Source organism: Rana temporaria, chromosome 4 (assembly GCF_905171775.1).
Source record: "Rana temporaria chromosome 4, aRanTem1.1, whole genome shotgun sequence".
Lineage (NCBI taxonomy): Eukaryota > Metazoa > Chordata > Amphibia > Anura > Ranidae > Rana > Rana temporaria.
The window spans coordinates 89,317,813-89,331,760 of NC_053492.1; the positions used below are offsets into that span (position 1 = coordinate 89,317,813).

Here is a 13,948-nt window from a genome sequence, read left to right on the forward strand (position 1 = left end):
CAGTTGAGTGTGCAATACCCTCATCTCTGAGAACAATTGAGTACTTTGCATGTACAGCTGGACGGCATTAGCGATGTCATTAGTGTCCACATTATTTCCATCCAGGACTCAAAGTCTTGCTTCAGAATCCCTACATCTTGTTTTTCCCACATTAAACAATGAAGATTCTGACCATGAGTGCAAATTATTTAGGTCTGTTCTTCCCTGTAAAGTCAGCTGGGACAACATTCCACAGGTCCTTTTGTATCTCTTTATCTGACGGGTTGTATTGTGGTTATCACACTTCTGAATCATCAATAGGTATAAGTTGCAATATTGCTCCTTACCCTACCCGTAGGCCTGTAGAAGGAGCTTGTCTGCGAGCGCGTAGCCTGTTGTTTCTAGTCTCACCTTCCTTCCGGTGCTCTCCCTGGTCCCGCTCTCTTGTAACGTCATCATCTGTGTCTCCACGCTGAACCTGACTGTTTCCTGGTGTCCACAGGATGGATTTCTCTCCCTGCCTGCAGATCCGTGGATCAAGATGGACCTGAGACTTGATCATGAAACCCTGATGAGCCTGTTTTGTAATTGTGTATTGTAAGTGCATTACTTTTGAGATTAAACATCGTATTTGACATATTGCACTTAGGTGGCGCTTCCCTTTTTTGTTTCCTTGTCTTCCCCAAGCAAAAGGTAAACAGCATCTGTCATACATTCAGACAATGTTGAGGAAATCACTTACTAAGCAACAATCACAAAATATCTAAATCACCGCTATGTGAGGCTAAGCCTCAAGCAAAGAGTGTCATTCTACACTCCCCGTCACCCCATATGGGAACAGACTGTGACAGGGGCAGGATAACATCACCCAGCTCCAGACTAAATAGTCTAATGTTAGAAATTCTTCCCCTAGTTTACACTGTTGAGAATTTCAGGACAGTGGTTCAGTCAGTTAAATTTTTATTGGTTTCAGTATTTGCAAAACGAAGAGGTGATATCAAGTCATAGGGACAAATCTCACTAACTCTTTAGAGAAACTAACAAGTGTAGTGAATAACAGAACCAGGAAGGTAAATTTCTCTTATCAATCTTAACTCACAGTTAACGCTATCTATCACCTACTATAATATAACCGTAAGTCTCACAACTGAACCTTAAGGCCGGGTTCACACCTATGCGAATTGAGTGCGGCTTAAACCGCATCCAATTCGCAGAACATTTCTAAATACTTTGTTTTCAATGAGGCTGGTTCACATATGTGCGATGCATTCGCACTGCGCATTGCCGAAAAAAACGTGTGCGTTTTCTAGGCATTGCGGTGCGGCTCAGGTGCGAATTCAGGCCCATTATCTTCTATGGGCACGCATCAGACACGATAACAGAGCTGGAATTTCGCACAGCACAAGTGTGAATCCGGAGAGAGATTTTCTCGGCATTGTAAAGGAAAAAGAGAAAAGTATAGACACAAAAGAAGGAGAAAGGGAGAGGAGAGGGTAGAAGAAGGAATTGTTTATTTCCTGATCTTTGGGACAAGGAGAGTATTAGTACAAAGATATAGAAGAATTAGGGGGAGAAGCGCTCGGTGTCTGCACCATAGGGTCAGGACAAAGGTACATGAATATTTGATGCACAGGGTTCCCATGTTCGTTCAAACAAAGCACTTCAGTCATTGATAATACTAGAATTTTTTTCATGTATCATAATCCATGATATTTTGTGTTTAAATAAACTGTAAGATACTAGGGGTGTCTTCCATGCTACTGAAATAGTGAGCTTAGCTGCCAGCAGTATAAAGTAAATCAGCCATTTCAAAGGACGTGGCCACTCATTAGGTAAAACATTAAGCCAAGCTTGGTTGTTGATGAATAGAGAGCCCTGTCACCCTGTGGAGCATCGAGAACACCCTATTCCAGAATACCCTCATTTTAGGGTATTCCCACCATACGTGCAGCATCGAACCCTTCAATAAACAGCCCCTGAAACATTCCGAAATTGCCGTAGCATACACCCTGGCCAGGCAAGTCGGGACCAAGTACCATCTGGTGAGTACCATAAAACCAGCCTCCACCAGGGATACATTGATTATTCCCTTATAGGCGACCTGAAGTCTGACCGACCAGGAATCCAGGTCCTCCTCATGGTTCAGATTCCTCTCCCAGGCCGGCATGTATGTCTGTTTCTGAGGTGAGGTAAACAGCGATTCATATATATTTGAGATGACCCCTCTAGTGCCCTGATCCCTAGTGCACTATTGTTCATATGTAGTCAGTGAAGGGGGTTCTCCTGCGGGCCAAATTGAATGTAGAAAGTGGGAAATTATATTAGAAAATATCAGCTCACTTACCTGCCAGCCTGCAACAAAACTGAATTGACCCTGTAACAGTTCACATTAAAAACAAGGGGTTTAGTCGCACACATTTTCAAATACATGTGTAAACTGCAGTGGCCACATCAAGACACCCCAGTGTACTGCATTCCTAACTATCATTTTGAGAGTCTCCCAAATTGGAGAACGTATAGCAATGCATAATTTAAGGGCAGATGTGCCTGGAGGGAGCCCATCCCTCCTAAAGGTACAGGAATTCACAGGGCACCCAGCAAGAGCACAATGGCAGCTTAATGAGTACGAATTCACCAACTGTACAAATAAACGGAAACCACCCCACCGTATAACTAGCTTTTGCAGCATGGGGAACATGGAAGGGCAACACACATCAAAAGCAAACAAAAATTCCCAGCTCATTTACCAGGCAGCCTGCAACAAAACAGAACTGACCCTAACAGTTAAAAACAAGAGGTTTAGTTGCACACATTTGCAAATATATGTGTGAGCTGCAGTGGTTACATCCAGGCAGGGCCGCCATCAGGGGGGTACAGGCATTACACCTGTAAGGGGCCCGATGGTCCCCAGGGGCCCGGCTGATCCCCCTCCCATTTTTTTTGGGCATTACACCTGTAAGGGGCCCGATGGTCCTCGGCTGAAGAGATTACACTTGTTTTTTTCCGTCAGCACCCCCCCCCCCCCCGGTTCTCTGCTCCAGGGGGGCCCTGCCTAAAGCTGTGTAAGGGGCCCCAAAATTTGTGATGGCTGCCCTGCATCCAGGCATCCCAGTGTACTGCTGTCCTAACTGAAATGTTGAGAGTCTCCCAAATTGGCGCACATCTATCCACAAATTGGGGGACTCATAATTATATTTAGGACAACAGTACACGGGGGTGCCTGGACGTGGCCACTGCAGCTTCAGTCTCCATTCAGCAGCTCCCATGTATATGGTGGATACATTGTCCGTAGGGCTCAGGCAGCTACAGAGAGCTTGCCTTCATTTTCTGCACAGCAAGGTAATAATAAACAATGTTTATGAAGACAAGTTTATTACATTACCATAGAAAAGCAATAGGAGAAATGCTAAGGTGAACAGTACTGATAGTGGGGTCGAGCACAATGTGCTGTAAGTGTCAGACTCATAACTGAAAAAAAAGAAATATATTGTCACCTTTCCTGTCCTCAGAAAGGTCAGATGCCTCTACATATCATAAACATCTTTGTGTCCTGCCATATCTACTGTACATGCCTGCATTTTTGGAGACGCTATTGGAAGATTCCATTCCTACTCCCATCATTGGAAACAATGTCACATTTGTTGTGTTTTCAGCCTCAGATTACTTTTAGTTGAACTGTGTGGAAAGACAGACAAAATGTTAATTCAGCATTAGGCATTCCCAGGAACATGCTCTACTCAATTAACTGAAAGCAGCAACCTGTAAGCTAATCAAAACAAACAGTTGTCATTCCGGTTTGTAAGCCGTCCCTTTTACTTCTAAGGTCAACAATTTACAGAATAATGCCGCGTACACACGACCGTTTTTCGGGTTGTAAAAAAAATGACGTTTTTTTCAACCCGATCATTTAAATGGCCTCGCCTACACACAATCGTGAAAAAAAATATGCTCTAGCAAAGCGCGGTGACGTACAACACGTACGACGGCACTATAAAGGGGAAGTTCCATGCGGATGGCGCCACCCTTTGGGCTGCTTTTGCTGATTTCGTGTTAGTAAACGACAATTCGCGCTTTTCAGTCTGTTACACCATGATGAATGTGCTTACTCCATTATGAACGCTAGTTTTACCAGAACGAGCGCTCCCGTCTCATAACTTGCTTCTGAGCATGCGCATTTTTTTCACGTTGTTAAAGCCCACACATGACCATTTTTTACAACGTAAAAAAAGACAACGTTAAAAACGACGTGAAAAATTAGAGCATGTTCGAAATTTTTAATGTCCATTTTTTACATCGTGAAAAAGGCTCTGGAGCCCACACACGATCGTTTTTAATGACATTAAAAAAAAACGTAATTTTTTACAACCCGAAAAACAGTCGTGTGTACGCGGCATAAGTTATTAAGGCTGACTTAAACCAGGCAGGTATTAGACACAAATTAATGCAGGTCTGTAGTCAAAGATATATCACTAAAGGGTCTGTAAACCCTTGTTTTTTTATTTAGTTAAAATAACAAATATGTCATACTTACCTCCACTGTGACTGTGCAGCTCATTTTGCACAGTGTGGCCCCGGTCCTCGTCTTCTGGGGTCCCTCAGTGGCTCTCGCGGCTCCTCCTCACATCAAATAACCCCCTAAAAGAAGTGCTCTCCTGGGTGGTTATCGTACGGGCGTGCTCACGAGTCCAGTATTTGGCTTCCATAGACACGAATGCCGGACTCGGCCCCACGCCCGGCGCCTGCATCATTGGAATTGATTGACAGCAGCGGGAGCCAATGGCTGCACTGCTATCAATCTATCCAATCAAGAGCCAAGAACCCCAGGCAGAGAGGGACAGCGCATCTCCCCCGAGGGAAATACGGGGCTCAGGTAAGTAAATCAGGGGGCTGGGGGGCCGGTGACTGGCAGCATTTTTTTACAACCCCTTTAAATGTACTTTCCTTAAAGTTTGTTCTGCACTCCTGTGACCCTAGGCTGACCTCTGACGTTACAGAGTCGGTCCAGATTCGGGCATCGTGACAATGAAGTCGAAATTTGCCCACAAGCTGCTGAGAGGCTGAGCTAGATGCTCCCGCCCCCTCCAGGGAGCTGTGAGATCCAAATGATTGGCTGTGTTTGATTGCTCGGTTCTCAGTGTTCGAGGCGCCACTGGACAGATGCAGCATTGGACCAATGCTGCATCCATCCAGGCAAGTATGATTATATATGTAGCGCCTGTGTACTTTTCAGTACAGGTGCTATGGTTAAATTTAGTGGGGGAATGAGAGAGTTATATTGCTTTCATTCATTGATTTGTTAAATTTGGCTGTCGCCAATTCTGGATTATCCTGTGGGTCAGTTTGTACTCCAGAGATGCAGTTTCATCTCTGGACGGCAGGTGGCGCCAGAGGGGTCCAGGCGGAGCCGCTTTTTCCCAGCAGCCAATTGGAGGAATTTTTCCTCGCGGAGCATGCTGGGGAGGAGTATTTCTGTGGCGGAGGCCGTTGTTCGGGGTTCTTCGCGGGTTCCTGGTTCCAGGTGCGGCACCCACCTTTAGGGTGTGCGCACATCACGGGCCCCACCACTATGGCCTACCAGGCCGGGGTCACGTGTTACGCGGAGTTCCTGACTCTGGGCTCTCATAGCCTGGGGGGACTGATGCTGCCAGGGGACCCCAGTGACTTACTGGGTCCCCATTTCTATTGAGAAGATCCCAAGCTGGGTGCTGTTCGGTGGGGGATCGGTCTGAGGAGAACCCAGAGGCAGGTGATCCAATAGGGCTTGAACGAACCATCGGGGATCTGGGTGACCGGACACTGACTGGTTGCATTCAGACTGTCAGTCGGTGACCCCCAAAAGACATACTGGGAGGATTCGCTCTACCATCCAAACTTTCAAGCACTAGGCCTGTGCCAGAGGTCTCATCTTAACATCCTAATTTAGTTAGAGCCAAGTCGGTGGCAGAGACTTGTTCCTCCCCAGAAGTTCTAAGTGGCGCTCTGGCTGCCAGGCCTGTGAGAGAGGTCTGTCCAGGGGCACTTTACCCACTCCGGCTGGAGTGGCGACGAGACGAACACAGTTGCTGAAGGCAGGACTGCTTTCTCTATCCATAGCCTGATTCTGCAAAGTTTTTCTTCTTTCACCAACCTATCCTGTCTACCTCAAGTTGACATGTTGGTCATGTTTGACAGGAAAATAAAGCATTGAAAACGTCAACCAACGGTCATGACATTCTATTACTGCTCTCGTTACCACCATCACCCCTAGACACATCATAGAGGTAACTTAAATATGCCGATCCCAAATCTAATCAGCGGCTCCTCCGGGGGTAGCGCTACATATATAATATAAAAAAATAAAAATAAAGCAGGCAGTGTAAATGAATTTCACTTGGCATGAGTCTCTTACAGTCCAATATACATTTGCTTTTAGAAAATATATAATATTTGGGGGGTTTAGATCATTTTCTAGCAAAAAAAATGCTGATTTTTAGCGTGTGGATTTAAAAAATTGCCCCAGCCAGAAAGAGGTCAATGTTTTGTCTAACACGAGGGAAAGTACTAAGACCTCTGCCATGTTTTTATTGCAATCTTTGTCCAAGTTTGTAGGATTTAGTACCAGTTCCTGTCCCAATAACACAGGAAGAATAACGTTTCAAACCCTTTCCCATTTAACTAAAAACATGTTTTTTTTCACTGTCTGGGTTTCTGTTAAAGGGGTTGTAAAGGTTTTTTTTTTTCACCTTAATGCATCGTGTACAATGGATAAAGACTGCATTTTAAATCTGACAGAGATTTCAACCCTCCCCATTCTTTTCAGAACTAAAAAGCTTTGGCATCCAGAGGTAGACAGCAGCATTTGGTATTTTCACTGAGAGCTGAGTTGAGATAGGACCTGTCAGGCAGTTGGCATATATTTTATACTGTATGCGTGCAAAGTAAACTACTTAGGGGAGCCTAGGGGAACAGATGTGACAGATGTCTCCTTACATTGCTACCATGCCAGATTTCAATGATGTGCCCTCCAGGCCATTTTGATTGTGCTGCCCGCTATGACTGCAGGTCTTTGTAGTGGCTCGGTTCCTACAGCTAAAGTTATAAAAAAATATATATTTTATATGTGATAAAATCTTGTCCCAGTAAATTTTTCTTTAAAGGTAATTATTTTGGTTGGCTGTACTTCAGTATTTATTTAGTAACTTTTTAAAGGGGTTGTAAAGGTACAATTCTTTTTCCCTAAATAGCTTCCTTTACCTTAGTGCAGTCCTCCTTCACTTACCTCATCCTTCCATTTTGCTTTTAAATGTCTTTATTTCTTCTGAGAAATCCTCACTTCCTGTTCTTCTGTCTGTAACTCCACACAGTAATGCAAGGCTTTCTCCCTGGTGTGGAGTGTCGTGCTCGCCCCCTCCCCTGGAATACAGGAGAGTCAGGCTGCTCTTGACTGTGGCCCTACCCTCCTCTCTTCCTGGTTTCATTTGATACACACAGCCTGGCTTAGGAGTGCTCCTGCACAAGTACCCTTATAGAACACAACTTGCTAAGGGGACACCAGCAGGAAAGGAGGAGCGGACAGCGCTGGTAGGGGACTCCAGAAGAGGAGATGAGGGACCACTCTGTGCAATACCATAACATTTCCTATTTACCTGGCTGCAAAGATATAAAATAGTAACACTACTACATATTCTCTGTAATGTTTTATGGTCAATTATATATTACATGATTTTTACATGATTATGTTTTAGGTATGCTGTGTATATATATATATATATTTATATATATATTTATATATATACTTATATATATATTTTTTAAAGTACTGTGGGGAAAAGAAAGCAAAGTAGCTGAGTTCAGGCTTGCTCTAACTCAATCATGTGTGTGTGTGCCTGTGTAAAAAATAAAGAAGAAACGGGAAAACATGAGTAAAGGAGCCTTACACCACGTACACACGATCGGAATTTCCGATGAAAAAAGTCTGATGGACTTTTTTCATCAGAAATTTCGATCGTGTGTGGGCACCATCGGACTTTTTTCCGTCGGTGTTTCCTATCGTCTGTGTGCAACTCCGACGGAGAAAAAACCCACGCATGCTCAGAATCAAGTCGATGCATGCTCGGAAGCATTGAATTTCTCGGCTCATCGTAGTGTTTTACGTCACCGCGTTTTGGACGGTCGGAATTTGGTCTGACAGTGTGTATGCAAGACAGCTTGAACAGAATTCAGACGAAAAATTCCATTGGATTTTAGGCCATCGGAAATTCCGATTGTGTGTACGGGGCATAAGGCTATGTTCACACCATGTAAGTGTGATAGAACGTTTCGGCGCAGCCTATTAGTTTCAGTGGGCTGTCCTACACATGGAGAAACACACACAAGATGTATAATCGCATGGTACTTTAGCTTTTTTGTGGTGTGTGCGCTGTAACGTTGCGGGGGGGGCTAAAGGGCTCTAGAAGGGTATGCAAAAGTGTAAACATAGTCTTACGCTTTACCTGCTTCTGCATATAGGAATACATTTTATTCATGTACAATTTTTCATAATTATCTAAGAAAAAAATCAAATATTAAAGAAAACTTAAAAAAACGATACATTACCTAAAAATTGTATTACAACAACACTATCTTGGAACTCTTGATAACCTGATTTATTTATTTGTGTAATGGTGGTGGTTACATTTAAAGAGATTACTATTCAATTTTCTAAATGTGAATTGTTTTCTGTTACTATATCAAAGCTATTTCAAGGGCACTGTACACTGAAAGATATAAAGTCTCTGCATATCCTTCAGCAATCAAAATCCAGTTTTCATTGCTCTAAAATAAGTTGGCATGTGGAAGCTTACATCTGGTCACTACAAGCAATATCTCCACCTTTGTTTTTTTTTATGTTCCACAATTCAAACTCACATTTGAAAGTTAGGCCGCGTACAGACGAGCGGACCTGTCCGATGAAAACGGTCCGTGGACCGTTTTCATCGGACATGTCCGCTCGGAGATTTTGGTCTGATGGTTGTACACACCATCAAACCAAAATCCGCGCGGACAGAATATGCGGTGACGTGACAGCGACGTGCGCGAACCCGGAAGTTCAATGCTTCCACGCATGCGTCGAATCACTTTGACGTCATGCGCGGGTTCTCGGGCCAGCGGACATGTCCGATGAGTCATACTGACCATCGGACATGTCCGGCGGACATGGTTCCAGCGGACATGTTTCTTAGCATGCTAAGAAACAGTTGTCCGCTGGAAACCTGTGCGGTCGGCCGGAAAATTGTCCGGTCGGCCCTACACACGACCGAACATGTCCGCGGGAACTGGTCCGACAGACCAGTTTCAGCGGACATGTTCGGTCGTGTGTACGAGGCCTTAAAAGAATTGAAGGTATTACCTTCAATTGCCTGTGGCATACCTAGCACATTTGACAGCTGTAGCAAATTACCTTTCAACACCTCCCTGCTCAATACAACAATATTATTTTCAATAATAATGAAATGATATGAATTAAAATAATGTCCAGAAAATCAATTCAGACAGTGTGATAGTCAGGAAAATGTTATATACAGTCATGGATGAAATTGTTGGCACCCCAGAAATTTTTCTAGAAAATCAAGTATTTCTCACAGAAAAGTATTGCAGTAACACATGTTTTGCTATACACAGGTTTATTCCCTTTGTGTGTATTGGAACAAAACAAAAAAAGCAAATTGGGCCATAGTCTCTGTATACCATGTACCTTCTTTATTGCCTTCATGTGGGGCATACCACTCCCACCATGCTGCCCGTAGCACTACATTGCCTACTGCAATTGGTGAAATGCCTTTTGTTATATTCTGTTCCATGCTAGAAAGATAATGCCCATCATCTGATTGGTTGCTGTGGGTATCAGAGATACTTTTCATTTCAGTAGATATATTTCAGACCTTTTGGATGTCACTCCCTGTGTCTGGAAGCTTTAAAACTACAGTGATGCTTTTATTGCCTATTATGCATTTTTCTTTGTATTGATTTTTGTCCAAAGAAATTACATCTCACCAGCTGCATATGTTTGAATTACAGACACATGCCAAGTCTCCTGGAGTATTTAAGTTACTGCTGTAATTTCCTGGGCATCCTGGCAGGCCCATTATGCTCTTATAAAGACTATATTAATTTCATCGAAGGCACATCATATCATGTGAAAGAGGCAGAGGTCAATGGGAAAGAAGACATAAAATATGAACAGAAAGAACCATCTCCTAATGTAAGTGCCAGCTTCCTTTTCTGCTTAATGTGCCCTTGCTGGAACTATGTGGATTGCTCTTATAGTTATCAGACATACAGTAAAAGAAACCTGTATAAGTGTAACCTTCTCGGGTTTAAAGGCTAACACCATGCAAAACTGACATTACACTTTTGTTAGGAATTCAGTGTGGAAGAGTCGCTTCACACAAGATTTGCAGTACCTAAAACAAACTTGAGACATGAACCTGAGAATATCTACAAATGATGACCAGAACGCTAAAAGAAGATGGGATTTAAATGAGAAGTAGTTAAGTGGGGGTGTTAGCATGCTGTTTATACAGATACAGTATATATTGTATATATATATATATATATATATATATATATATATATACACACACACAGTATCTCACAAAAGTGAGTACACCCCTCACATTTTTGTAAATACAGTGGAACCTCGGATTACGAGCATAATCCATTCCAGGAGAATACTCGTAATCCAAAGTACTGGCATATCAAAGCGAGTTTCCCCATTCAAGTCAATGAAAACGTAAATAATTTTTTCCGCGTTGACTTCAATGGCATGCAATACCGCATGCGGCCAGAGGCGGGGGGCATCGGAGAGCCTCGGAAACGGACAGAATGGCTGACCTCGGAAAACCTCGGAAAGACTCCCTTTCCGAGGTTTGCCGAGGTCATCCAAACTGTCCTCTGGCCTTTCCGTGCATTTCCGAATGGCGCCGATCAGCTGCGATCGCCGCCGTTCTGCTCCGGCACCCCCCCACCTCAGGCCAAACGCGGATCTGCACACCACTTTGGCCTGAATCCTGCTCATTTTGAAAGACAACGCTCGCAAACCGAGTTAGGATATTTTAAAATACAGTGCTCGTATTGCGAAATGCTCGTTAACCACGTTACTGGCAATCCGAGGTTCCACTGTATTTTATTATATCTTTTCATGTGACAACATTGAAGAAATTACACTTTGCTACAATGTTTAGTAGTGCTTGTATAACAGTGTACATTTTCTGTCCCCTCAAAATAACGCACAGCCATTAAAGAGGAACTGCAGTCTGCTCACATCATTTGTAATAAAAACAACTTTGCCATTCTAAAGCGTCTCTCACACCACTTTGCTTTTTATATATATATATATATATATATATATATATACTGTGATTCTGTACTTGACAAATATGCTGCCGAAATCTCCCTCCACTGAGTCTTGCTGCAACCATTTTAACTGTGGGCAGCTCAAGCTTCTGTCTGTTCACTTCCTGGATTTACACCTCCAGCTCTGCAACTCTCATTGGCCATCTTATGACTCCTCCCCCCTCCCTATCTGGCAAACTCTCACAAGAGATAGAGAGAGAGCTGTGCACAATGTCATAAGCCTAGGCTTTTTACCAGACAAGAAACAGGAAGTGGGCTGTATAAGGTTTTTAACCACTTTGCGCCCAGGCCAATTCTGACACTTCGCTCCTACATGTAAAATCATAATTTTTTTGCTAGAAAATTACATAGAACCCCCAAACACTATATATGTTTTTTTAGCAGAGACCCTAGAGCAGGGGTCTCCAAACTGCGGCCTGGGGGCCAGATGCGGCCCTTTGCTTGCTTTAATCTGGCCCTCAGGGCAGTGTTCCTCTCAATGATACAAGACACTATTCCTCCCACTGACACCAATGATGGGCTACTATTCCTCCCACTGACACCAATGATGTGGCACTATTCCTCCCACTGACGCCAATGATGGGGTACTATTCCTCCCACTGACACCAATGCTGGGGTACTATTCCTCCCATGACACCAATGATGGGGTACTATTCCTCCCACTGATACCAACGATGAGGCACTATTCCTTCGACTGATAACAATGATGGGGTACTATTCCTCCCACGACACCAACAATAGGACACTATTCCTCCCACTGACGCCAACAAGTGGGCACTATTCCTCCCACTGACACCAATGATGGGGTACTATTCCTCCCACTGACGCCAATGATGGGGTACTATTCCTCCCACTGACACCAACGTCTGGCCCCCCTAAAGTCTGAAGGACAGGAAGCTGGCCCTTTGTTTAGAAAGTTTGGAGACCCCTGCCCTAGAGAATACAATGGCGGTCATTGCAACTTTTTAACTCACACGGTATTTAACCGATCGCAGAGGTGAGTCGGTAGAAGCACCGGAAGGCGATGGGAGGGGCGGGGACGTCCCCTTTCGCTGCCCGTAAGAACGATCAAGTAGCGGAACAGCCACTATGATTGTTCTTATGGTGTAGGGAATCGCCACCTGAAAACGCCAATAGCTGAATGATGCCTGTAGCTGCAGGCATCATTCAGGTATAGCCCCACAAAGCCCAGGACGTCACATGATGGCCTCTGGGCGCGAAGTGGTTAATGTCAGAAAAGGAAGAATAAAAAAATTACTGAAGTTCCGCTTTAGTGTCTAAACCACTGGCAACAAAAGTGAGTACATCCCTAAGTGAAAATGTCCAAAAATGGGCCCAAATTGTCAGTATTTTGTGTGGCCACCATTATTTTCCAGGACTGCCTTAACCCTCTTGGGCATGGAGTTCACCAGAGCTTCTCAAGTTACCACTGGAGTCCCTTTCCACTTCTCCATGATGACATCACGGAGCTGGTGGATGTTAGAGACCTTGTGCTCCATCACCTTCCAATTGACGATGCCCCACAGATGCTCAATAGGGTTTAGGTCTGGAGACATGCTTGGCCAGTCCATACCTTTACCATCAGCTTCTTTAGCAAGGCAGTGGTTGTCTCTGAGGTGTGTTTGGGGTCGTTATCATGTTGGAATACTGCCCTGCGGCCCAGTCTCTGAAGGGCGGGGATCATGCTCTGCTTCAGTATGTCACATTACATGTTGGCATTCATGGTTCCTCAATGAACTGTAGCTCCCCGGTGTTGGCAGCCCTCATGCAATCCCAGACCATGACACTCCCACCGCCATGCTTGACTGTAGGCAAGACACACTTGTCTTTGTACTGCTAACCTGGATGCCGCCACACATATTTGACACCATCTGAACCAAATAAGTTTACCTTGGTCTCATCAGACCACAGGACATGGTTCCAGTAATGTGGGTGCTTAGTCTTCTTGTCTTCAACAAACTGTCTGCAGGTATTGCTTGTGCATCATCTTTAGAAGAGGCTTCCTTCTGGGACGACAGTCATGCAGACCAATTTGATGCAGTGTGTGGGTTATGGTCTGAGAACTGACAGGCTGACCCCCCACCCCTTCAACCTCTGCAGCAATGCTGGTAGCACTCATATGTCTATTTCCCAAAGACAACCTCTGGATATGACGCTGAGCATGTGCACTCAACTTCTTTGGTCGACCCTGGCGAGGCCTGTTCTGAGTGTTAAACCTCTTTATGATCTTGGCCACCATGCTGCAGCTCAGGTTCAGGGTCTTGGCAATCTTTTTATAGCCTAGGCCATCTTTATGTAGAGCAACAATTCTTTTTTTCAGATCCTTAGAGAGTTCTTAGCCATGAGGTGCCATGTTGAACTTCCAGTGACCAGTATAAGAGATGGAAAGTGATAACACCAAATTTAACACACCTGCTCCCATTCACACTTGAGACCTTGTAATACTAATGAGTCAGATGAAACCGGGGAGAAAAAATGGCTAATTGGGCCCAATTTGGACATTTTCACCAAGGTGTGTACTTAATTTTGTTGCCAGTGTGTTGAGTTATTTTGAGGGGACAGCAGATTTACACTGTTATACAAGCTGTACACTCAC

At 44.2% G+C, this 13,948-nt stretch overlaps 1 protein-coding gene across 1 annotated transcript in view; it reads left to right on the top strand.

Moving 5' to 3' along the window:
- Positions 1-13,948, top strand: part of MBOAT2 (membrane bound O-acyltransferase domain containing 2) — a 302,314-nt gene that overhangs the window by 230,898 nt on the left and 57,468 nt on the right. Inside the window, exon 7 of the mRNA XM_040348642.1 lies at positions 10,015-10,198. Coding sequence (XP_040204576.1) covers positions 10,015-10,198 — 184 coding nt within the window. The remainder of the gene's footprint in view (positions 1-10,014; positions 10,199-13,948) is intronic.